The sequence below is a fragment of the Dasypus novemcinctus genome, chromosome 13 (genome assembly GCF_030445035.2).
Source record: "Dasypus novemcinctus isolate mDasNov1 chromosome 13, mDasNov1.1.hap2, whole genome shotgun sequence".
Lineage (NCBI taxonomy): Eukaryota > Metazoa > Chordata > Mammalia > Cingulata > Dasypodidae > Dasypus > Dasypus novemcinctus.
This window is the reverse complement of record NC_080685.1, coordinates 96,398,270-96,425,220: the sequence shown is the minus strand read 5'-3', so window position 1 is coordinate 96,425,220 and position 26,951 is coordinate 96,398,270. Positions and strand designations below refer to the sequence as shown.

At 42.3% G+C, this 26,951-nt stretch overlaps 1 protein-coding gene across 5 annotated transcripts in view; it reads right to left on the bottom strand.

Annotated features, from left to right (window-relative positions):
- The window catches only part of HHAT (hedgehog acyltransferase), a 373,363-nt gene that overhangs the window by 138,036 nt on the left and 208,376 nt on the right, over positions 1–26,951 (bottom strand). For all 5 annotated transcript variants that reach the window (XM_058275157.2, XM_071207710.1, XM_058275159.1 and 2 more), the window contains one exon: positions 21,724–21,759. In XM_058275157.2, the coding sequence (XP_058131140.1) occupies positions 21,724–21,759 (36 nt within the window). The remainder of the gene's footprint in view (positions 1–21,723; positions 21,760–26,951) is intronic.

Here is a 26,951-nt window from a genome sequence, read left to right as displayed (position 1 = left end):
ATATAACAGGGCAGATTTTTTTTTTCCTAGCTTAGGAAATAGCAAGAAGGGATCACGATGCTTGCTGGTTCCCATCCCCGCAGGATTAGAGCACAGGCTAACAATTAACATTACAAGACTTGACAGTGGTACCACGTTCTTCCGCATAGATCACTTAAGCTAATTTGCACAGAACCCATCTTCTATTTGACAGATGAGGAAAATGGAGCCTGACAGGCACATTCACACAGCCAGGTGGCAGGCGCTGGCATCGGAGGCCAGGCCCTGCAACCAGCAAGCTCCAGCTACCTCGCCAGTGCTCCTCAGGATAAGGATTTCATCTCTCCGTTGATTCTGCCTCTGAGGGGCTGCTGCACCCCTCCCTGGCAGCCCAGCAAGCCAGGAGATCGTACAAAAACCACGAGTCTGGTCAGAAAGACTAGTTAAGAAAATGTGGATGCACACTCAAGCCCTTACCAAGAGACATCCTTCTAATGGTATATCCCCAGAAAGTAAAGAAACCTAATTCAATCTAGAGAGTCCTTGTGGATGGCTAGAAAGTCAGGCACAGAAAATACAATTCTGTGGGTGTCTTAGCACTCTGATCAGTAAATCTTGATGTCGTATCTGGGCTTGTTTGCATGCACAAGAAGTAGGAGGCTTACGTGGAAGAGGTGGGAGAATTGTTTTAGGAAAAAGATACATAAGGAAATAAAAATAACTAAAACACAAGAACACCCTATGAAAAATGTCTCTGCCTCCAATCCATGTGGTATGACTCATCATCACTCCATGTTCTCAGGTAATCAAAGTTAAGTATGACGTGAGTATACACCTCCACCAGGCGAAGAGTGCAGTGACACAGGATGAAGTCGGAAAAGAAAAATTGTTAGGCTCTGTGTGAGCTATCAGAGCCAGGAGGAAGTCTGATGCCATCCTGGGACCGCAGGTGCCTGCTCAGCAGTACCAAAGGAGCGGCTAGGAGAGTATTCAGTCCAGGGCTGCAGCAGCCAGCGTGCGTGGAAAGATGTTCTCCCGCTTTATTCTGCAGCCTGACACTCACAATTCCCCCGGCCAGGCGATGGGGTTTGCAGGCAGCGGCAGGCTTCCCATCTTCTGTTTGCTGCAGCCTCTTCCCAGCCCCATTTCCCACAGCGATGTCAGGAACCAGGGCGTGTTTTGCATCGTGAAACCTGCCTAACTGCCCTGCCAGGTGCCAACGCAGACGCATTTAAGCTTGACTTTTTTTTTTTTTTTGCTCTTAGAATCAAAAGTGGTTTCATATAAATATAACCAAGTTTAGTGAAACCAAATTACCAAATTCTTATTTCCCATGTTAGAGAAAGACAGGTCCGTCAGAATCATAGAAAATCTGCAAATCTCATTTTACCCAGTAACTTCACTGTCAGAAGAGAGTAGCCTTTTAAAGACCCTCTGGAAGAATTTAAATTAGTAATGGCATAGTTGGAGGATTTTTCACCCTTGGAAACATACCCAAGGGTCTATTTCATACAAATGGTGAAAAAGAGCTGCTGCTCACCTGCTCACCTGCAAGAAGCATCAGAAATAGGAAAATGATGTTCTTAGCTGGTAGAAAGCTTTAGATTGTCTACCAAGCTCAGAGGCAATTACAAACAGATTTAAATATTGAAAAGACTATCTCCATCCACAAAAAAAAAGGCAATCTCCAACGATTCAACTGTTTCAATCACTCCTGCTTCCCTGGAGGTGGCCAGCACCCACGATGCTATCTTGAGGCAGCCATAGTACCTGTACAGATCCCAATAAGAGAGCAAAGCTTCTCTTGTGCCATTCACTTCCATCTCACCCAAAGAGCATTCCTGGTCACACCAAATTCCGTAACCAATGAGCAGTGGTAGAGCCAAAAGGTGAGGAGGAGGGTTATTTCATCATTTACATTTGTTTTGAACAAAGCGCTGTACTAGATGCCATGGAATTTTCAAACATGAAGAAAGAAAAGAGGTTTCCAAGGCACTTAGAAATCTTGGAAGGGAAAAAGACCCAACCAAGTACTTTCCAGAAGCTAGGATGGAAAGACAATAGGATGGAAATGAAATGAATGGTCTAGATTTAGCATAGCAAACAGAATATGACTCCAAGTCCTATTATTAAAATTATAATATTGTCCTTAAGAGGCTGTCCCATTCTCCAGAATCCCCACTACGACTCTTCCATATTCTACCACAATTATCTAAGGCTGCTGTTACTGTATGTATAACTCACTTAATCTCTCTATGTCATAAACACTTGCTTTCCTTCTCCAACTTGACTACAGAAAAACTAGCCATTTCTTATTTTTCTGCCCCTTCCTTAGCCTTAGTAGTATTCTGCTTATAGTAGGGGCTTTCTGCAAGCTGTTAAATAAAACAAAAAATCCAGTATATTAAACTTCAGCATGTGTCCTCAAGGAGACCAGAGTTCTGGGATTGCTCAAGTGCTTACAGGAATTTGTCCATTTCTGTCAAGTCACAGAAACCTCGAGTTACAGAAGGTCAGAGCTAGAAGAGCCTTTTAAATCATAAGGTGTTTTATAGGTGAGTAAATGATGATGATGTCCAAAAAGATTATGAAGCAAATGGAATAGCTGGAACTAGAATCTGGGGCCCCTGAAATATCAGATGAAAGTAAAAAATATCACAGAAACCAGTCATAAAACGAGAAGCTGTTTCTCAGTAAAGCAGATGGAGACAATACATATTTGCATTTCATTCCAACCGAATAATTTGCCTGTGTAATCAGATACACTTCCTCAGCTAAATGCTTTCCAGTTCATTATTTTGCTTAAAAAGTAATTAAAAGGTTCAAAAATAATTATCTACTTTCATTTCCAAAGTGGATTTCACCACAATAAACTCAATGTATTAATAAACACATACAAATGTCACTCTATGAAAAACATATTGTCTGCAAGTAACCTTTCAATTAGAAGCAGACACTGTGGGTTTTCAAATTCTAAATTTTTTTTTTTAATCTTAAATGGCCTGGACACAACCGAAACCAGGCTGGAGGCTAACTTTTCTTTCTACTCAGATTTAGTTGAAGGCCTGACCTTCCTTTGGGATCCCATGTTGCCCCAGAGCACGGGGATTCACTGCCTGCCTGTCCAGAAAGTATTCTTTTTCTATTTTTTTTTTAAATGTTACATTAAAAAAATATGAGGTCCCCATATACCCCCCATCCCCCACACCCCACTCCTGCCAAATCAACAACCTCTTTCATCATCGTGGGACATTCACTGCATTTGGTGAATACATTTTGGAGCACTGCTGTACCACATGGATAGTGGTTTACATTGCAGTTTACACTCTCCCCCTAGTCCACCCAGTGGGCCATGGCAGGACATACAATGTCCAGCATCTGTCCCTGCAGTACCACCCAGGACAACTTCAAGTCCTGAAAATGCCCCCACATCATATCTCTTCTTCCCTCTTCCTACCCTCAGCAGCTACCATGGCCACTTTCTCCACATCAATGCTACAATTTCTTCCATTACTAATCACAATAGTTCCATAGTAGAATATCAGTAAGTTCACTCTAATCCATACTCTGTTCCTCCATCCTGTGGACCCTGGGTTGGTTATATCCATTCCACCTCTGTATTGAGAGGGGGCTTAGATTCCACATGGATGATGAATGCAATGGTCCTGCAGTTGTAGGCACTCTTGGCTCCCTGGTGTGATGGTTGACCTTCTTCACCTCCCTGTTAGCTGGCCAGGGTAAGTCCAATAAACCAGACGGTTGGAGTTATAAGTCTGCTGAGGCTCAGGGCCTGGCTGTCACATGGACAGTCCAGAGATTTAGGTCTCCTGAGTATACAACAACCCAAGCGCCAACCACAGGTCCGGTGAAAGTAACAGAAGAGGCATGTGTAGAAAGGTCACATCTGAGTCCAACTCCATTACACTCAGGAACACAAACCCTAAAGTAGGGCCAACTGACATGGCATGAACTCCAGAGCCATCTGTCATAACCATAGAACCTGTGGGTCTCTGTAATCCTCAGGAGAACCAGTACCTGGGCTTGTATCTACTTTGGCTGTCTCTGGGACTCTGCTCAGGTGTACATAAGGGCAACCCCTCTGATAACCTCCCGGCTCTTTCTGGAGACTCATAGCCATATAAACTCATTTGTCCTTTCCATTTCCCCCTTTTATTCTGGTCAAAAAGCATTTTTAACTCCTGGTATTATATGTAGACTGATATTTTCTGCTGGTCCGAGTTGAACCTTTTATTCAAGATCATTTTCTAGTTACATCATCAGCTGGTACGTGGTAGTAATCCCTCGGCACAAGGGAGGCTCATCCCCAGGAGTCATGTCCCACACTGGGGGGAAGGTAATGTATTTACATGCTGAGTTTGGCTTAGAGAGTGGCCACATTTGACCAACATGGAGGCTCTCAGGAGGTAACTCTTAGGCATCCTGCAGCTCTAGGCCTAGCTCATTTTTCAGGTGCACAGACTCATAAGCATAGTCATCAGTATCAAGGGTTCATTTTTGGACCATCCTTCTTTATTGGTCTTTGCCATTGCACTTGGGGGATTGTTGCTCTTCCATTGTGGAATGTCATGGAGCTCCCCTGGCTAGGAACTCAGCAATCCGTCAGTTGTCGTTTTTAACTGTAATCACTACGAAAATATCCAAACATTTTTTGTACCCTATATGCATGCCCTGAAGAACTCCCTCCCAACCATGTGCCCCCCATCAATAACACCCCACACCAGTGTTCCTCCCCTGCCATAGTTGAACCTTTCTATGGTCCCAAACTTCTTCAAAAATGAAGCCTAATATACTCTTGAATCTGTCCTCTCAAAAGAGCTCATCATCCAACCTTCCACAAAGTAGTTTCCACACTGACTTAGTGTTTTCCTTTCCTGGGCTGCTTAAGCAAATACCTTGAAACGGATCTGGTTAAACAATGGGAATTTATTAGCTTAGGGCTCTGAGGCATCACCAAGATGGTGCTTTCTCCCAGAAGACTGGTGTTCTGGAGGTGGCTGCTGGCAATCCTTGGTCCTTGGTTCCTCAGTTCACATGGCAAGGTATGTGGAGGCACCTCCTGGTCTCTTCCTTCTTTCTGGGTTCCCTTGATGCCCAGCCTCTCTCTGTATATGGCTTTCTCTCTGCACGTCTCAATTTCCTTCTCTTATTAAGGACTCCAGTAATAGGCTTAAGACCCATCCTGACTGGGCTGGGCTGCCCCTTAACTGAGGTAACCTCATCGAAAGGTCCTGCTTATAATGGGTGTACACCCACAGGAATGGGTTACATTTAAGAGCATGTTGTTCTTGGGTACATACAGCTTCAAACCCCACACTTAGTAAGAGGAAAATGTGGTGATTACAGTCCAGGCATAGATTTCTCATCAGAGTTAGACTCAACAAATACGGGCTGGGTGCCCAGATGTTGGATCATGGGAGAGATGCTCTCATACGGGTTCTCTCTCCTTATCCTCAAAGCAGAAGGTATTGTAGGATGATGGATGAGAGATCAACAGCAGTCGCTTAGGGAACACTGCGACTTGCTAAGAACTGTCCTAACTATACGAATTTAAGATAGCATCATGTTCATTCTACAAATGAAAAAGCCAAGGTTCAGACCCATGTGGTGTAGTGATAGAGTAAGGATTCAAACTCAGATGCTTCTACCTCTCTGTTGCCTGTGGCAGTAAGAGAGTCTGCTCTTCACTTTGGGTCCCTTTTCCTTTTTTTTTTTTAAGGAAGTACCAGGGATTGAACCCAGGACCTCGTGCATAGGAAACAGGTGCTCAACCACCAAGCTACATCTGCTCCCCACTTTCCCACCTTAAACAATGTTGGGGACCATCTGAAGCCCATATTCCCTTTATTTACAGGCCAATCTGCAAGGGAGACAGGGGTCACCAATCTTTGGGATTTACAGAACATTTCAGATACAAACTGTTCTACGATGACACATGCACCATAGTTCATACATAAGAGCAGAAGTTGTGTCATTTATTATCATTTTTATATCATGTTGATTTTTTTGTCTTTATTTTTTTTAATACTGCATTAAAAAAAAAATGAGGTCCCCATATATCCCCCACCCCCCTCACCTCACTCCTCCCCCCATAACAACACTCTCCTCCATCATCATGAGACATTCATCACATTTGGTGAATATATCTCTGAGCACAACTGCACCTCATGGTCAATGGTCCACATCATAGCCCACACTCTCCCACATTCCACCCAGTGGGCCATGGAAGGACATACAATGTCTGTCCCTGCAGCACCACCCAGGACAACTCCAAGTCCTGAAAATGCCCCGCATCTCATCTCTTCCTCCCACTCCCTACCCCCAGCTGCCACTATGGCCACTTTCTCCACACCAATGCCACGTTTTCTTTGATTACTAATCACAATAGTTCATGAATAGAATATCAGTAAGTCCACTCTAATCCATACTCTATTCCTCCATCCTGTGGACCTTGGAATGGTTGTGTCCACTCCACATTTATATCAAAAGGGGGCTTAGATTCCACATGGATGCTGGATGCAATCTTCCTGCTTTCAGCTGTAGGCACTCTTGGCTCCCCGGTGTGGTGGCTGACCTTCTTCACTTCCATGTTAGATGAGTGAGTTAAGTCCAATAAACCAGAGCATAGGAGCTGAAGTCTGTTGAGGCTCAGGACCTGGCTATCACATGGTCAGTCCAGAGATTCAGGTGCCCTGCGTATACATTAAACCTTAGCACCAACTACAGCTCCGGTAAAAGTACCATGTTGATATTTTTTGCAGCTGAACACAAAGCAGAGCTCAACACAAACCAGAGCTGACTATATTACTGTACCTGATAGCCATTCATCTCATTGCTTCTTTCTTATTGGCTTGGTGTAGCCACATCTTCTGTCTTAGAAGCACATAGAGCACAGTCCTCCCAGATCCTTCTGTAAAAGGATACCAACAAGGATCCAGAGCTATCCAGTGCCACATCATTCAAGTTTGTGCAAAGCTTGAACATGCTTCTCTACCTCGTTCTGCCCTTGTCTCTATAACTCAGGAATCTTAACCCCTCCTTACAGCCCCTTTCATGAAGCTATCTTTTTCTCTGAAGGTAAAGGGTGTTATTTACTAGACACACTCATTTACTAGGAATTCAACATGACTTTTCAACTATAATATTTTTGAGACTGTTACTGTTTTTTTCTTAGTACTCTGAAAACAGTTGCACAGGTTTTGAGTGTTCTGTCCCAATTCTACTTTTCCCATATGTCCTGTAACTTTTTGCATACAATTTTACAAAGCCTGGGGTTTTTCAGGTTTGTATATCCTGCATTATAGCAGAATCACCTGAATGAGCAGCATAATTGAAAGGATTGAATTTTATCCAGTTACCTTAAGACCCACATGGTCTGTCTTCAACACTGAGAACAGAGCTAATTACTGCCTTGACCATGCTCACTTAAACAGCCTGTTTTATCATCCAGAATTTTTAGTTGCAAACAATAAACCCAATGCTAGCTAATTTAAGAAAAAGGAATTTGTTAAAGGATATTCACTCATAGAATATTTGGGTGGGCCAACAAATCAGGCTAGGGGACAACTGCTCTGCCAGACTGTTCCGATGGCGCCTACTCCAGTGACAATGTCCACAGCACAGTGGCTCACATCACAAGATGCTGGGAAGCCCTTTCCAGCTGAAAGCTGCTTGTCTCTCCAATATCCCTGCTGGAATCAGTTCTGTGGGATGCCCTCTTGTTCTCATGACTCTTCTGATCAAAGCCACCCCTTTGATGCATCTGAGTAGCAAGCTCTAGGGCACATTCTGGCACTAGCTGCAAGGGAGACCCACAGTATGGCTTTTTTGCTTTCACTTTGAAGAGGCAGAGTTTATAAGACTTGAAATCACCACCATAACCAGAAGGGTGTTCAAAAGATAACAAATAGCCATGGTACAGAGCAAATGTTCACTACACTTGGGAAGCAAATTCTACACAAGTCTTGGTAAGTATTGATCTCTTAATACTAGGCTAATACCTTTCCACACCTCTTCCATGCAGCAAGTTGATCCTGTTCCTCACAGCCTGCTTAATTCAATGTTCTGTCTGATGTACATTAACCTAACAGCATCCTCATTGCAGTGGAACCTGATCTAATATGTTGACCAACATCTGGAACCATTCCAAGGTCCCAAGGATTCACTTTTTAATGGATGATTTCAAAAGGGTAACACATTCCCTTGAGCACACCGAGATTTTGACAATCCCCCAAAACAAATGATAGAGAAGTAAATCACTACATAAACTCACATAGTCATATTTATTTGCTGGTAGATCAGTTGCTCCTTCTTCCTATGGGCTGAGGATAGAGCCTGCAGAGTATGCCCAATTCCCAGCTCACTGATTGTACTGCCACACATTTTTCCCATTCAGGAAAGGGTATCTGAATACAAATGAATCTGCTCTAATTAATACAAAAGAGTACATCATTGCAAACTTTCGCATTACTATTAACAAATTTAGTGATAATATTCCTTGCAAAGAATTCATCCAATCTAGCATGCTAATTAATAGACAACACTTCATTTTCCAATGGAAGTTCCTTCCTTCAATATGTTAATTCTCTTGTCTAAGTGAGACCTTTAGACATGCTAGGATACATATGCAAATATAACTTTTAACTACGATTACATTTCCCCTGGAAACTCCTTAGTCACCTATTTCCTTAGCCACATGTTTGCAAGTTACTGCCTAGTACCTTTATAAAATAAGTTGGTGTTGCCACTCACTCTTCTAATATCCCAGAATGTGATCAAGGTGGCAAGTGAAAGTATTACAATGATCAGGATGATGACGACAACTAAAACCATTCATTATTGTTTACTCTATGTTGAGCACTATCCTTTTTTAAAATTTTGTAATAATAAACTTTACTTTTAGAGAAGTTTTAGATTTACAGAAAAATTATACCTAAAGTATAGGGATTTCCCATATAATTACCCTTTCCCCCACCACACACACATAGTTTGCCCTATTATTAACATCTTACATTAGTGTGGTACATTTGTTATAACTGAAGCATTGTTACTAACCAAAGTCTATGGTTTACATCATGGTTTATACTTTGTGCTGTACAGTTGTATAGGCTTCGACAAATATATAATGTCACGTGTCTGTCACTGTAGTATCATATCAAACAATTTCACTGCCCTAAAAATGCCCTGTGTTCCACCTATTTATCCATCCCCCTCACTTCTAAACCCCTGGCAACCTCTATCTTTATATCAATGTACAAGTTCTTCTGATAACAAAAGGTAACTACAACGATAAAGCTACTTTGGTCCGTAGTCACACTCCCCCTTAGGTTCCTTCATTCCTCAGTCTTGAGGTATTTGGGATGGTGTCTGCTCTGCCTGCTTCAGGCTGAGAGGGGACTTAGGTATTACGGGGCAGATGGAAAGAACTGTTTTGCTTGCAGTTGTAGATACTGCTTGTTTTCTATTCCAGCACTTTAAGCATATTAAGTTATTTAATCCTCACGAAAACTCCATGGGGCAGGTATTATTAATCCCCATTTTACAGATGAGGGAAGAGAAACAGAACTGTTAGGCTACATTCTCAGATCCCTATGGTCAAACGACTAAATGTCACCTACGAGGGACACCGTAGCGACCTATGGGGGAATCCGCCCAACTGTGTCCAGGGGAGTGGGCTAGAGCTTCCCAAAGAAGTGACTTCTGAACTGAGTGCTGACCGGGAGAAGGCCAGTGTGGGAAGAGGGAACACGTGCTCAAGAGGAAAGAAGATGAATGAGTGGGGCTTGTTCAGGGAACGAGACTGTACACGGGTAGTAAGAGTCGATAGTTAAGTCTGAAAAAGATAGTTGAATATACTGTGGCAACAGAATGACTAATTAAAACTTTCTTTTGTTTGTTTGCTTTTAAACTATGTTTTGATTCTATAAGCCTAGGGGTGGATTGGAGGACATACTAGAAGGAGGAAGAAATTAAAAGTGAGGTTCACAATAGATGGCACATGAAAAGAGATGGTCCTCCATCATGGGACGCATAACAAGAATGAGAATAGGCATGTTCAACAAATATGTAATAGATGGAATTCACAGGACTTAGGGACCGAAATGGGTATAGAGGGGGAGTGAAGAAGGAAATTTCCAGAATAACCCCTAGGTTTCTGTCTTGGTGGGGTGGCTGGGGTGCCACGCCCTGAGATAGAGAACATAGGAGGAAGAGTAGGGTTGCAGCATTGGGTTAGAAAGGGAGATAATGAGATCTGCTTGGGGCAGACTGAGTATAAGGGAGCTGATGATCATTCAAGCAGGCAACCAGACACACAACAGAACACCCAGAATCTCTGCAAGGCAAAATGACAAATGATGTCACCTAAATCAGCAATACCCAAGAGAACTTTCTGTGATTATGGAAATGTTCTTTATCTGTGCTATCCAATATGATAGCTACCAGCTATATGCAGCTACTGACCACTTAAAATATGGCTAGTGCAACTGAGGAACTGAACTTGTCATTTTATTTTATTTTAATTAACTTAAGTTTAAATAGCGACATGCAATTACTAGCTACCATACTGGAGAGCACAGATCTAAACAACAGTCATTGCTTTCTAATATTAGAAGCAACAAGGCTGCTTATCAGAGAATGTTGAAATTGGAAGGGATCTTATAGTCTATCTGCTATATTGCTGCCATTTCACAAATAAGGAAACCGGGGTCCAAACAGGAGAAATGACTTGCACGAAATCATTGCAGCAAGAGAGAGGCAGGACAGGCTAGAGCCTTGGTCTGCTTCTGGTCCAATGCCCTTTCCATTTCACAAGCTGCTTCTGTTACAGAGGCAAAAATAGCTGCAATTTCATTTAACGCTGGTGTGTGGAACCACTGCCACTCCTGAGCAAAGCCAATCAAAGATCATGCACTCCCCCTGCTGAGCTAGACACCCCAAGCATCGAGAGGGTAAAAACCCTATCATCAGGTTTCTTGGTTGCAAATAACAGAATGACTCTAGTTAGTTTAAACATAAAAGGAATGTATTCAAGGTTAGACACAATCTCTGATAAGGCCACGGAAGCAGGCTTGGAGGCTATACGGTGAGGAACTATTGACTAATTACACCTCCACTGCTCCAGTGAGGACCGTATGGTGGCTGCCACGGGGCTCAGGACTGGCTCCCAATCACCAGTGCTGGACATGGGCTCCACTCTTGGAATTCTGCCCCTCAAAGCTGGACACCCTTGCTGCCAAGCTCACCAGAAGGCTTTCCAGGCCCCACATCCATCTACACATCATCAAAATCTAAATCTCTGACAAGGGGAACTGAGGCCCTTGCTGCAAGAAAGGAAAGCAAGTTTCTGGCTCCCACCTGGTGCAGCAGCCCCATAAGGCAGAAAGAGCCCATGCATTTGGAAGCATTCAAAGGGAGGCAACAACAACAACAACACTTAACAAATGTCCCATTAAGCAATAACCCATCTGGACTGGTTTAGACCATGGATCTTTACTGCCCATCCTACTCAGCAGCACTCCTGAGTCAGAGCTTTTTATGTTTAAAACTATGTTTCCACATTGCAAATACCTCAATTAATTCATCACGGGCTCTTTTCATTTTGTAAAAAACACATTTATTCATAGGAACATCTGTATTGATAGATGCTGTGTATAGTGGGAACTGAATCATGCATTTCAATTCCCATAACATACTGGATTTCTTTTTTTTTTTAATCTGGGTTTTCTAACTAACAAATCAAAATATAGAATAGCCATGAAGACGAATAATTCTAAAGAGTTTTTCTCAAAGGTGGTAGCTATAGGATCAAAGCAAGGAATGGGTATGAGGAATCTTCTACGAACTAGAAATGAATGAAATACGGGTCATAATCACCAAAGCCCTTCCATCCTAAAATCCTGAAGAAAATAAATAAAATAAAATAAAATAAAACAAGAAAAGAAAAGGAACTGCAATTCAGTCCAAACTTTTGCAACTGAGGGAAAAGAAATGCTGTCTTGGGATAGTGACTGATGGGGGAAATTAGGATGCGGATTTGGTTTTTGACAAGACAGGGAAGAATACACCAAGACAGACTATAACTGCTATCCTTAGTGCACCAGCTAGAGCTCTGCCCCAGCCAGCCCAAGAGAGGGCACCGGAGTTGTGGACTTAGGAGACCTCCTCGTCCTAAGTAGGCTAAATAGTATCCTAAATGGGCTGGTGTCCAAGGTGACCAAGAAACAAGACATGAGTGCTGAGGGTAAGAAATGGGCCTTCAGAGACCACCCTGCTAACGGCTGAGAGAGAAGCTGAAGGAGGGGAGCTGGAACCTGGCCTGGCAGAGAGGTCATAAGACAAGGTGGTTTCTCGTTGCCCTAACAAAGCTGCAAACCTCCATCCCCAATGACCTTCCCAGAGCCCACCTCCACCCTCCCCAGCTGCCTCTGCTTCTGGAGAGAGCCGATGGCCTGGTCCACCATCATTTAACTGCCTCCAAGTTAATGTTCATTTACATCTATAAGCACATCTTCTACAACAGGCCAAGCAAATACAGACAGAAGGAAATTAAATGATAGTTTAGGGCCACTGGAATCCAATACAAAGTAGCGTTCGCAGTAGCTGACTGCCAAAGAAGCTTCCCCGAGGGCCAAGGCCAGGCCCAGGTCACTGAGCTCCGGTCCATGCTGGAGGAGCATGGTGATGGCTGAGATTCAAAATTTCCAATTTCGTTAAATACCTGGCCATGTTAAGTGGTTTTTGAAAAATGTACATCAGATCAGGCCAGTCCCCTTCGTAAAAACCTCCAAAGGCTTCAACTGCAATTAAAATAGAATCCAGTCCTCTTCACAGGCTGGCCCTTGCCTGCTCCAGACTCCCCTTGGGTTCCTCACTCTGCAGCCACACAGGCTTCCTTTCCATTCCTCACACATGCTCCCTTCTATCTCAGGGCCTCGGTTCTAGCCTGGGACAGGCAAGCCCCTGGTCTTCCCACAGCTGCTTCCTCTTCCCAACTCCTCTCTTAGCTCAGTGTTATCTATCGCTGCCTCAAAGAGGCCCATCTGACCATCCCTTCAAACCTAGAGCTCACACTCTGCCCATCTTGCACTTCACGGGAACAGCACTGCTTCCTTCCTTGCTTTCTTGTTCACTCTCCATCACTACTGGCCAGAATGCAAGCTAAGTGAGGGCCATGGTGCATCTCATTTACTGCTTTTATCCCAGCACCTAGAACAGAGCTTAGACCACTTTGGGCATAAATGAACAGATGAGATGAAAAGTAGATAGCTACTGTCCTTTTTTGAAATTAAAATTTACTCATTCAAATATTTTTTAAGGATGCTCTGGACTTTAGACCCTGTGGGGCATTATGCGGAACATACAGATACATTAGTCCCTGCCCTCAAAAGACTCACTGTCTAAGAAGGGATGTATGGTATATACGAAAAGAACTATATTTAAAGCTACGGACCCCATACTTTTCTTAGCATAAGAGAAGTGATTGCTAATTGTACTGATTTCCAGGCTCCACCCAAGCCCACCAGGTCACAATCTCCAGGAGAAGAGCCTGGGAATCTAAAATGTCCCAGGACATTCCTATGATCCAGAAAGTTTGGGAGGCAGTGCTATCAAGGGAGAGAGAGGAAGGTTTCGTGGAGGAGATGGCATCTGAGATGGGTTCAACAGGGGCAGGGTTTGGATATGCACCAATGGGAGAAGGGATTGGTACTTCAGGCGTAGAAAATGCACAAGAAAATGAAAGGAAGCAGGGAATGGGAGGATAGGACAGATACAGAGAGCATGGCATCCCATTTGGCTGTGGCACAGAGGGGAACACTGGTAAGATGAGATGAAAAGCCGCTTGTAGACCCACTGTGGTGAGCCAAGGCATTGGGGCTCAGTCTGATTTTGAAAGGAGAGAAGAGAGAGTCACTGGTGGTTCTGAGAAAGGAATGACAGCAACAGATCTGGGCTTCTGGGAGATTAAGTGGTGGATGAAAAGGCAAAGAAGGTGAGGAGAGCCAGGAGAAGGCTGCTACACCCTGGGAGGAGAGGAAACAAAGAACAGAGTGGTAACAAACATCTCTACAAAGTATTACTGATCATGCTTTATCTCATTTGAGCCTCACTAATAATTTCCTTGGGTCAGAGATTATAATTCCAATTTACAGGTAAATAGTCACAGTCTCAGAAAGGTTCAGTGAGTTACCTAGAGTTACACAGGTAGAAGGAGAGACCTTCAAGGCTCAAACCTGTTACTCTGAGTCCTCTATTGAGTCTCTGACGTTTCCAGGCACAGAGCTGAGTGATTTGCAGATATCATTAAATCTGGCTACAGCTCAATGAGGCAAGAAGTCCAGCTTAGAGACAAAGCACCATGCTCTTTCTCCAGGAACAGAAAGGAAAGGATGGATGCAAGAGTTGCAGACCGCAGGGGGAGGGGACAGGGGGGAAGGGAAGACAGCTGGCCCGTGACAGTGCGCAAAGGTCTCCTCTGTCTCCGTGGTACCTGCCAGCATTCGTGTTACCTGTTTTGGTATCTGGCTTTCTTTTCTCACATGTTCTGCACTTTTTATTTAAACAACACTTTATTACAGGAACACCACACAGATCCTTAGCTCCTTGTTTTTACACACCACAAGAGGGATTAAAGAAAGGTTTAAAAAGAATACTCTGATACTATAGTTACTTCAAAGGACGTGAGTTTGCAGCAGGTAGGAACAAAAGAGACTTGAAGCCCTCAGTGGATCAGTGGTACCTAATTAGGGCCACAAAGGCATGGACTTTGAACTTCACTCAGGTGGGAGCAGCTTTTTGATAAGCACCTTCGCTTTTTATTCCACAATTAAAAAGCATTTACTTAGACAAACAGTAGTTGATTTCTATGCCAACTTTGCGAAACAAAAAATGTAAACTCCTAGGTAACAAGCCAGGTATTTGCCTCTCAGTTATCACCTCTGTGTGTGTGTTTAAATACATATATACACAATGGCTTTATCTTTCTCAGGGGATGTGAACATGCATGTGCGCTAGCTGTTTCTAAGCTGCGAGACTGAATACAAACCTTAAGTATCTACCTATTACGATCTGGTTCTTGTGCCCAGGATCAAATGCCCACTATCTCAGTTTCTCTATGTGTTTCTAGAGCAGCCCAGAAAGACCCCAAACAGTTCTCAATTGTCCTAAAGGAACACAGGGAAGAGAGCAGCTCAGTCCCCAGTTCTCTTCCTTCTCCTTTTCAGGACTAGTCCTCTGGACAGAATTACTCCCTCACGTGACCACCACTTGGCTTCTTAAAGATGGAAGGCAGAGTCTCCTAAACATCTCAGATGCCACACAGTCCAAGACATATGTCAGAGGATGGTGGGCAGACTTCATCAGCACCGTGAATGCTACAATGTAAATGTGATGGGAGACTCCGCGGTACCCAGAAGAAAGAAAATGCAAACCACACTGTATCTCATAAAGATCAAAATGCCACCATTTTAAAAGCCCAGACAGCACTTCCATTCTGCTGTGAACCTAGTTTTATAAATGGGTCAGGGCCAGGGGGCCACCGAGGGAAAGCCAACGGCAGGTAACATTCGTTTTGTTCATTTCAGAATTTGATGAACCTTCAAGTCACAGTTGTTGTTTCATTACTGAAATTTACTGCTCTTTTGGAAATTCAAAGACACCCCAGATGCTGGTGGAATCCCAGGCTCAATCTCCAGAGGAAAAGCAAAAGACGTGAACTACTGTCTCATTCTACCTTTTCTCTCATCAGAACAAAATCATGCTTCAAGAGGGCATGGATAAATGATGTGGCTTTTCTTCGGCAAATACCACAGTCCCAATATTGTCTGTTCACTGTTTCTTTTGACTTGTTTTTAATATTCTTCAGGGGTTATTAAACCTGAAATTTTCCCTTTGTAAGACAACATCTCCTTTCAGAAATTCCTCTATCTCATGTAACTATATTATAGTCACATTCCTTGAAGCCAACAATCCCATTTTATGAATTACATTTTTTTGTAAAGGCTTTGTAATAGATGAAAAGATGAATGTAAAATGTATGGTATCTTCAACTGAAGGCATTAGTTCTTAAATACCATATTATCAATTCCTAACCAAACTAGGTTTATATATGTACGTATATGTATATATACATATATGTAGAGTCTTGCATATTCTCCTTTATCACCAAAGTGTTTGGTATTTATGTTTAAAGTAAAAACTGTAAACTCTTAAAAAAAAATAAAAAGGGGGTCCATGCTGTTTCTGATAAATGTAAACATTTGCACAAGTTTGAGTCAGCACTATTATTGAACACCATTTTATAAGCAGAGTCCAGTTACTTATGGAAAATAATTTATCTTCCAAAGACCAGACCAGAGATCTTCCCAAATAGCTTTACGGCCATCTCATTGCTTTTTTCTTTTTTTAAAATTTCTCTCCCCTTCCCCCTCACCCCAGTTGTCTGCTCTCTGTGTCCATTCACTGTGTGTTCTTCTGTGACCGCTTCTATCCTTATCAGCAGCACTGGGAATGTGTTTCTTTTTGTTGCGTCATCTTGTTGTGTCAGCTCTTTGTGTGTGTGGCTCCATTCTCGGTCAGGCTGCACTTTTTTTCATGGTGGACGGCTCTCCTTACGGGGCACACTCCTTGCAGGTGGGGCTCCCCTACACAGGGGACACCCCTGCGTGGCACGGCACTCCTTGTGCACATCAGCACTGCACGTGGCCAGCTCCACATGGGTCAAGGAGGCCTGGGGTTTGAACCTTGGACCTCCCATGTGGTAGACAGACCCCCTATCCATTGGGCCAAGTCCGCTTCCCTCATTGCTTTTTTATTTTTATTGTTTTTATTTAGTTCTCCTCCCCTCATTGTTTGACCACCTTGGTTTTTTTTAAAGATTTATTTTATTTATTCCCCACCACCACCTTTTCTTTCCCCTGTTGTCAGTTCTCTATGTCTGTTCACTGAGTGTTCTTCTGTGCCTGCTTATATTCTCATTAGGCAGCTCCAGGAAATGACCCTGGGACCTTCCAGAGTGGGAGAGGTGATTACTCTCTTGCACCACCTCAATTCCCTGTTCTGCTATGTCTTCTTATTTTCTCTCCTCTTTGTCTCTTGTTGCGTCATCTTGCTGCACCAGCTCATCATGTTGGTGGGCACTTCTGCACGGGGCAGCATTCACGTGTGGGCCGGCACTCCACGTGGGCATGGTCACCCCATGGGCCAGCGTGCCCCCCTCGTTGCCTTTTTAATATTTGCCTAAGAAGCATCGATGGCATGATCCCCATACTTTGCATTTCTGCTAGTCCTGGCAGATATCAAGACAAAAGCCTCTTTAAGAAAACAGTATTGGCTCGATGATCTCATACATGATCTTTAGAATAAATACAGAAAGTTGTCAGTAAAGAAAATTTTGCTGTTTGAAAAAAATAAAAGAAGCTTGATCCATATTTGAAACGGATTAAAGAGTTAAATATAAAATATATAGAAAACAAAAAAATAAAGATGAGTATTTTTCTGGTTTTTAAATTTATAAGGGCAATATAAAAAAATGCAAAAGGAAAATTGACAAATTGAACCTGTCAAAAAAAAAATGGAAGAGGGGTGGCTCCAGATCCTTTATAAAACAGTATCCTGTATCACTTAAAACTATTCCCCAACCTAAGAGACTTGGAGCAGAGCAGATGGGGCTAGAGAGGGAGAAGAGGAAATTCAAAGCAAGAACAGAATACCATCTTAAAAGAGAGGAGGGGTGGCTATAATGCTGGATCAGATGAAAACTGCCTCAGTTGGTAGAAATCAAACCAAAGATCACTAATCATTTTTACTTTCTTGCCAAAGCTAAACAAAAACTAAATTTAAGCAAGCCACCCTATTATCTATAATGAAACAGAAAAGCTTTATTCTATAATCTCTTTTCCCAGGTTGGTCTTTTTTTTTTTTTTTTTTCCTTTTTTAGTGTTATATTAACAACTCCAGCCAACAGTCTTCTGTTCTGCTATTCTTAGGTGAGTTGCAATTACTGCTTCCTGAATGTATGTCTTTTGATTTCTATAAAATGCAGAAGGGTTCAGCTCTCTGAATTTTTCCAAAGTCATCATAAAATGCCAATACCAAAAATGTTCATACTTAGTTAAATAAGACATTACCTTTCTGCCCCGAAGCTCAGTGAAATACTCAAAAGGAAACACGTCCCTCCCTGCAATTCACTAGGCTGAGCTCACAGATAGGGCTCTGGCTTTGTTGAAATTTACATCATTCCAGAGAAGTCCCTGTTACCTCCTTTGATGTAAAAAGAAATGCAGCTGATTAATTTCAAGCTTGCCAGTTTCTTTTGTGCCAAATGCTAAGTATTCAATACAACCCGACAAAGCCTGAGGACTCAGGTTGGGGCTGAGGAATGCAGTTACTTTAAAGGAAATGCATGTCAATTTCTTCCACATTTCCTCTTCTAAAAAGGGCAATATATTCTCTTTTCTGGGCCATCATGGGGCAAGAAGGATTTCTCAAGTACCACCCACCTTACTCTCCCAACCCTCTAAGGTTTTATATAGTGACACATTTACAGGAAAATGTAGTTGCTCTAAGGGACCACTCACTGCCTTCCCATTCTCACTCCCGTGGCAATCAAATCTGCTTCCCTTTACCCAACTGAAACTGCTTTTTCTAAGTATCAGGAGCACTTAAAAGGACACTTAAGACCTTCGGATGACTAAATACAAGAGTTCCTGAAATTAAAAAAAAAAAATCCTCACTTGACCCATCCTCTCTATCAGCCACCCCATCCTCTTCACAACTTCACTTCTCTTAGAAGAGTTGCCACTTTATCACCTCCCACTCACAGAGCACCTCCACCCTCTCCAACCTGGCTTCTTTCCACTGAAACAGTTGTCATTCAGAAACCCAAAGACAAATGTGTTCAGTCCTCCTCATGCTTGACCTCCTAAGCTGGGAGCAGAAAGGATCCCATTTCCTAATAGAGCTGCAAAAAAAGGGACAGATGCCCACCCTGCCTGTGGGTTACTAAGAGATGCAGATGGAGAACTGACTCTGTTCCCAGCAACCACCTCTCCCTTCCCCATTCCACTGGAGTCTGTAAGTTGCTGGCTTCGTGGGCAGTGCCACCCTGTCAGGGTGGGAGGATAAAAGAGACCTTCCCATAGAGATTAGGGATGCCAGTAAGAACGGGAGACTGACCTCTCCTTCCTCAACCGGATAAGCAATATACATTTGACTTGTTCCGCCCCTACCAGAGTAAGAGAAAGGAAAACTGCATAGAGATGACAGGGCAGAGAGAAGTCTTTCTCCACAGTTCTACTTGGTTCACAGAATACTGATTACAGTGACTAGCTTGAGCATCTGAGCAGTAACCACCCAAAGGAGTCTCCTGGCAGGACCAAGGCATCTCAGTACCAATTACCTAGGACTACCTGGCCACTCCCACTCCCTCCCTCCCCACCCAACCTGGAAAGGAGGTTGGACCCATGAGAAGGGAAGGGAAGAGGGGACCCAAATGCAGAGCACTCTCCTTCCCACTTCAAGCCCCTCAAGCCAGAATCCTGGCAAGTGACAAGCTTGGAGAAAGTTTTAAATAGAATACGAGAACAGGTTCTAATAACTGTCTTAGTCAGCTAAAGAGGTGCTGATGCAAAGTACCAGAAATCTGCTAGCTTTTAGAAAGGGTATTTATTTGAGCTCCAGCATCAAGACTCCAAACTTTCTCCTCTGCCATGTCTTTTTCTCTCTGGGTCTCTGCCCTCTTGGCACCCAAATCAAAGCCCCAATCTTAATTTAATCAAGTAAAAGTGAAACCTCTGAACCTAATACAATTTAATATGCCCAGAGGAATAGACCAGTTTACAAACATAATCCAGCATCTATTTTTTGGAATTCATAAACAATATCAAATGGCTACAATAACCAAATGTGTCTGGAGAGTGATGAAAACAGTCAAGATGTCATTAAAGGAGCCATTACCTGCTGGGAAGAAAATGTCAACGCGCACAGTGGGGAAAAGTAATTAAAGTAAGATTGTTTAATTTTCCCCAGCTTTCTTAAAGTATAATTGTCATACAATGAATTATACATATTTAAAGTGTACATCTTGATAAGTTGTGATAAATATACACACTCTGAAACTCACACTACACTCAAGATAAGTGAACATATTCCATCGCCCATAAAAGTTTCTTCGTGTACCTTGGTAATGTCTCTTCTCATTCCTTATCCTCCGTGTCCTTGCTGCCTTATTTCATTCATTCACTCATCCACTCATTCACTCCTATCACAAATATTTGTTGAAGGTTTATTCTCCACGTCTCTAAATTTGCCATAGAAAGATGATTAAAATATAATCCTTGCCCTCAAAAAATTTACTAGAGGAAATAAGGAAAGTAAAAAACGTATATCTACCACAAGGAATTATGTGAACAGTACCTAAGAAACAGCACAAAGTACCAAAGACAATAACTCAGAAATTCAAACCACTCCCTAAGTATATACCGAGAGCTTTTCCTGATCAGTTTAGATATGGAATTCTCATGCCTGCCTTTCCCATGACCTCTGATCACTCACCTCTCCTGTTAAAACCCATGTACCCTCGATACGTCAATTCAAAGGCATTGGTTTACACACTACCCTCTGTGCATGCTGTGATGGAAGAATCTGGGACAACCAACATTCCTTGGATCATGGATGGGCCAAGGAGATTTCAATGTGCAGCCATGGATGAGGCCCTGAAGAAGAGGACAAGTGGTATATAGGGCCTCTCTTGAAACATCTCCATATGTAATATGGTACACAAAAAATATGCTGGTTTAGGATAAAGGTGGTAACAGTGATGTACATTTCCACTCAGGTAGAGCCTTCCCAACAGGGAGATGCTCATGCTCTGGAGAACAGAACTGATTCAAAACTCACATTGGATCTCTAGATTGTTTATTAGCAGATTATTAGTCATAATTAGAATTTAGAGCCACATATTTTCAGAAATCAAATCACTTTAATGATTTCTAGCTTTCTCATACTCTTCACCTTTCAATTCTTCATCAACCATTACTCTTTCTTTCATGCATTTCTCTCAGGATTTTCAGTGCTCATTTTCCACCATTATTAAAGTAATACATGCTCAGTTTAAAATTTTTAGAAAATACAGCAAAGTTGACAGCAGAAAAAAAAATTATGTATATTCCTGCCAGCACTGTTAATATTCTGGTACATTTTCATTTAATCTTTGATTTAACAGCTATTTGAAATTAAAATGTCCCATAAGCCAACTCTGGTAAAATCACCAATATCCTAGGATATAAACTGCCATATTTAATCTCTTTCAATTATGTGCAAGGTTGTATCTTCATGACTATAAAACCAGTTGTTTTGGTTTTAAAAAGATTAAATTCAGTAGAGAAATCAATTAAGTGGGCTCTTTAATGTCTGAATACAAATAAGTATTCTTTACTTTTCAATTAGTTGTTCTAGCAGTCAAGTAGTTGGAAATGAGCTTTGTCCAACATCTTGGGTAGCTATCACTTCAGACATAAACCCTTTAAACACAGATTTCCCTGACTGTTTAAAAAGGATAATTATCTCATATGTGGGAGGCACAAAAATACAGTATTAGCAGTGTTTTCCTGACAAGGACACAATTGCCATCATTCTTTAAGATATTTAACAAGGATTTTACTTTCCATTTCAGACTTTTATAATAGACATGCTACTCTGGGATATCTAAAAGAAATATTATTGGCTTACCTAATCAGGAAATTATGCAGTCCAACGTCAAAATACCTGTTCAAAAAAGACAAGCATAACTATAAAAGTTGTTTAGAGGAATGGTGGACTTTTATAATTCACATTCATAGCACGGTGAATGAATGGATTACTCCATGACAGTGGTTCTCAAAGTGTGACCCCTGGAGCAGCAGCAGCAAATTCTGAGCAGAGAAGGAAGAACAGCAGACAGCTATAATGCTTAATCCTCACAGTAGTCATCTGGTAAGCCCCCAGCGGTGGTGAACCCATTAAGTCACAGCCTTCCCATGATACCACCAAACTGATTGAATCCATATGAATGGCCCTGTCTTGTTTTCCCTCATAAAAGATTTGTTCCCCTGGAACCTCAGATCACATGTTTGGGGCCCTTCACCCAGTGAAGCCAAGTCCTTCTCTCAGACAATGAGCAATGGGCAAAGACATTAACCCTAGAGTGGGGTTTGACTGCCAGACCCTGACTGCCCCTAGTGCCCAGCCCTGCCCCTGGAGCACCCCTGCACATCTGGCACCTGACCCCACCTCACTTACAGCAGGCTAACTGACCTTACAATAGGTACCTTTAAATGGCAGGATGCTTTAGGTACTTCAGTATTCTGTTTTTTTTTGTTTGTTTTTTTTTTTTAAAGATTTATTTATTTATTTAATTTCCCCCCCTCCCCTGGTTGTCTGTTCTTGGTGTCTATTTGCTGGGTCTTGTTTCTGTGTCCGCTTCTGTTGTCGTCAGCGGCTCGGGAAGTGTGGGCGGCGCCATTCCTGGGCAGGCTGCTCTTTCTTTTCACGCTGGGCGGCTTTTCCTCACGGGCGCACTCCTTGCGCGTGGGGCTACCCTTGCGTGGCACGGCACTCCTTGCGCGCATCAGCACTGCGCATGTGCCAGCTCCACACAGGTCAAGAAGGCCCGGGGTTTGAACCGCGGACCTCCCATATGGTAGACGGACGCCCTAACCACTGGGCCAAATTCTGTTGCAGATCATGGATACAGGGTAGGTGAGAAGAGAGAAACTCAAAGTCAAAACCTACGGTTATTCATTTAGTATAGCACTTACCTACAATAATTATGTAATTCAGGGAAAATGGGATTCAAGATACATAAATCCCATTTACTCATACCTCTTTTGAATGCTATTCTCTAAACGGAGATATAGCTATAGGGGTAGCTGATTTGTTTCAGCTGATTTGACATTGTCCTGGATGAGATGCTAAGTTCTTCCTACAATTATATTTAACATCGATTTTTTCAAAATACAGAAAAGATCAAAACCAAGGCCTACTTTGCTCAGCAGCATAAATAAATATCCACACCACAGACAGAAATTGTATGTTTGCAAGAATTGCGCTATGGGATATAACTGTAAAGATTAAAATGAAGATTTCACTTTTCCTTCACTTACCCAAAGCTAATTCAGCCTTTTCAATTACATTAGTTACAGTAATGAATAGACTATTCCAGGGATCATAGAGAAAAACAGAAATAGAAGGATTCACAGAGACCCTCAGGGGGCGTGGGGGGAGAAGACACTAAGGATATTAATAGAAGTCACCATTTAGTACATCCATGTGGTTCTCTCCACATAGCTGCCCTGTTCCAGACAAGTCAACTTCTGCTCCTCTGGGCACACCTGCTGCACAGGCTCCATCAGCCTCCTCAGGTCATTGAATAGCCAGGCTCTAGAGAGTACGTAACTTCTCCAAGCTTTCGCTTCTTCATTGTGAAAACAGAGATCCTTTACTCATAGGGGAGTTGTGAGACTTAAGTGATATAACATGGATCTAAGGTTAGCACAGTGCCTGGTATACAGTAAGCACTCAGTAATTGTTAGTCTCCTTCCCTCATATTTAAAAAAATTGTTTAATAGAAGCCCATTACCAATAATTCAGAAGGAGAAGTAAGCCATATGAAAACACAACAGATTGCCTATAATGCAGCCCAGAAAGAGAGGCAACTGTCTCCAGGGTCCAGGCAGAGGCTGTCCACTGGAGGGGAGGGCAGTGCAGCTGGCAAGTTGGGGGTGAGTGGCAGCAGGTGGCTCTGAGGGACTGGCTCAGGAGAGATCAGTAGTTCCACCAGTCCTCATGCAGAGGTTAAGGCTGAAGGTGAGAGTGGTCTGGGAGTGCAGGTGCATGGGATCTGGTCACTAGGCAGGGAAAGCCTCCTCCTACCTGCCTCCTCAGATCAGCATCTCAGCAGCACACAGCAATTCATGCTGGCAGACATCAGTGGGGTGTTCACCTAAAACAGGGGTTCTTAACCTTTTTCTGTTACATGGACCCCTTTGCCAGTCAGGTGAAAACCATGGACCTCTTCTCAGAGTACAGCAGCAGATAGCTTTATGACATTCAACATCAGAGGTCAGAGAAAATAAAGATAAAAGTTGTTTTTTTTTCAATTCAAGCTCACGGACCCTTGGGGGTCTGTGGACCCTTGGTTAAGAACCCTTGCCCCTAAAACTTAGTGTCTAAGTTTAGGGGCTGTGACACAAGATGTTTCTTCTCACCCTTTTGAAAATACAATTTTATTGAAGTATATCCTACATTCCTACACATAAACAGTAAGTATATAATAAAAGTTGTGAACTTACAAAACAACCATGCATATCATGATACAGGGCTCCCATACATCATCCTACCACCTACACTTTGCATTGTTGTAAAACATTTGTTACAAACTATGAACTAACTATAGCTCACATCTTACACTTGGTATATTTTTCTCCCGACCCACCCAATTATTAACACTCTGTATTAGTATTATATATTTGTTACAGTTCATGAAAGAACGTTCTCATATTTGTTCTGTTAACCACAGTCCTTCCACTGGATTCCTTGTGTTATACAGTCCATGCTTTGTAAAATCCATTCAAAGCGTACACTTGGTGGCTCTCATTTTCATCAGTCATGCTGTCATCACCTCAGTCACTTTTAGAACATTTTCATTACTCCAAAAGGAAAAATCCCACACCCCTTATATCCCCCTATTGTTGTCCTTTAGAATTGATATATCTTCTTCGCCATTGCTGCAACAATATTACAATATTACTGCTAGCTATCATCCATAAATTACATTAATTGTAATTTCCTCATGTATCACCATATTCTTAACACGTTGCAAAAGAACATTCTTCAACTATTAATGGCAATCTTCATCCACCACTGAAATCACTGTTATACAGTCCCTACATTATTCTCCAGCTTCCTTTCAACTGACATTCACATCCACAAACTACTCCTTTTGGCCACAATCACATTCATGAATAAGCAGTGTTAATTATACTATGTGTTTCCATCAACTCTATTCCTTTCCACACTTGTAAATAAACCTCACTAAAATTCTGCATACACTAAGCTATATACCCCATAAAAACATGTTCTTAAACTTAATCTATTCCTGTGGGTTTGGACCCACTGTAAATAAAATCTTTTCAAGACATTACTTCAGTTAAGGTGTGGCCCAGCTGAATCAGGTTAGGCTTTAATCTAGATTACTGGAATCCTCTATAAGCAGAATGAAAGTCAGACAAAGAAGCCACAGGAAGAAGCCAGAAGTGAAAGGAACCCAGAGAAGCCAGGAGAGGCCGCCATATGCATGGCCATGTGACAAAAAGACAAGGATCAAAGAATGCCAGCAGCCAGCCCTGGGACGCCACAGTCTTCTGGGAGAAAGTATCACCTTGCTGACTCCTTGATTCTGGACTTCTCCTAGTCTCAAAATCATGAGCCCATAAATTCCCTTTGTTTAAGCCAACCCATTGCATGGCACTAGCTTCAGCAGCCAGGAAACTAAAACAGTTGTGAGGAATTTGGGTCTGGTATAAACTGAGGGTTTTTAAGCATGCTTATAGTAGGAAGCTTATTAAGATGGAGAACAGAATAAAGAATCAACAGTCACCTGGAAACATAAATGAAATGGAGAAGATTAAAGAGGAAATTAGTATCAGAAAATGTGACAGGAAAAATTTAAGGATAGAAAAATAAAGCTTCCTCACAGGTATAGATATCATATCTTTGTCACATTATTTCATGTGTTGATATTCACTAATTCACTCAACAGATTTTTTTTTTAGTCTTTTTCTTTTCTCTTTTTTAAAAAATGATACATTCAAAAAATATGAGGTCCCTATACACCCCCCCACCCCTCTCACCTCACTCTTCCCACATCATCAAACTCTTTCATCATTGTGAGACATTCATTGCATTTGGTGAATACATTTTGGAGCACTGCTGCACTACATGGATAGTGGTTTACATTGTAGTTTATACTCTCCCCCAGTCCACCCAGTGGGTCATGGCAGGACATGCAATGTCCAGCTTCTGTCCCTGCAGTACCACCCAGGACAACTCCAAGTCCTGAAAATGCCCCCACATCATATCTCTTCTTCCCTCTCCCTACCCTCAGCAGCTACTGTGGCCACTTTCTCCACATCGATGCTACACTCTCTTCCATTACTAATCACAATAGTTCCATAGTAGAATATCAGTAAGTCCACTCTAATCCATACTCTGTTCCTCCATCCTGTGGACCCTGGGATGGTTATGTCCACTCCACCTCTATACTGAGAGGGGCCTTAGATTCCACATGGATGATGGATGCAATTCTCCTGTTTGCAGTTGTAGGCACTCTTGGCTCCCTGGTGTGTCAACAGATTTTTGATCAGTGCCTTCTGTGAGCCAGGCAAGGATACAGCAGTAATTCATATAACAAGGCCCCTACCTCTCATGGCACGCACATTCTAGTTGGAAGAAGGATAAAGCAAATAAGTACTTAAATACAGAAGAGATCCTGGGGGAAGTCAGGATCTGAGCTCAGGGAGTTCCCAACAGCTAGAATATCCCCACAGAAATAGGCCCCTTCTTTAACTAATGGGGAGAGAGCCAATCTCAGCAGAAGCAGCAGCAACATCCTTCTTAGGAAGGCAAGGATGCTTTTATATCAGGAAGCATCCTTGATATAATTCACCATTAATAGAACTAAGAAGGAAAATCATTTGACCTTCACCATAGATTCGAAATGTGCATTTGACAATACCTGTTCATGTTAATAAACACACAAAATTTTAGTAATTGTTGGATTCATCCTTAGCATATATGTACTTCATCCCAGCATATTACTTGTAGGGAAAACACAAGAAGCTTCCCTACTCAAGTCAGGTACAAGTTAGGGATGCCCATCATCTAAAAAAGGTAAAGTCATTAGAGGCTTAAGAATGGAA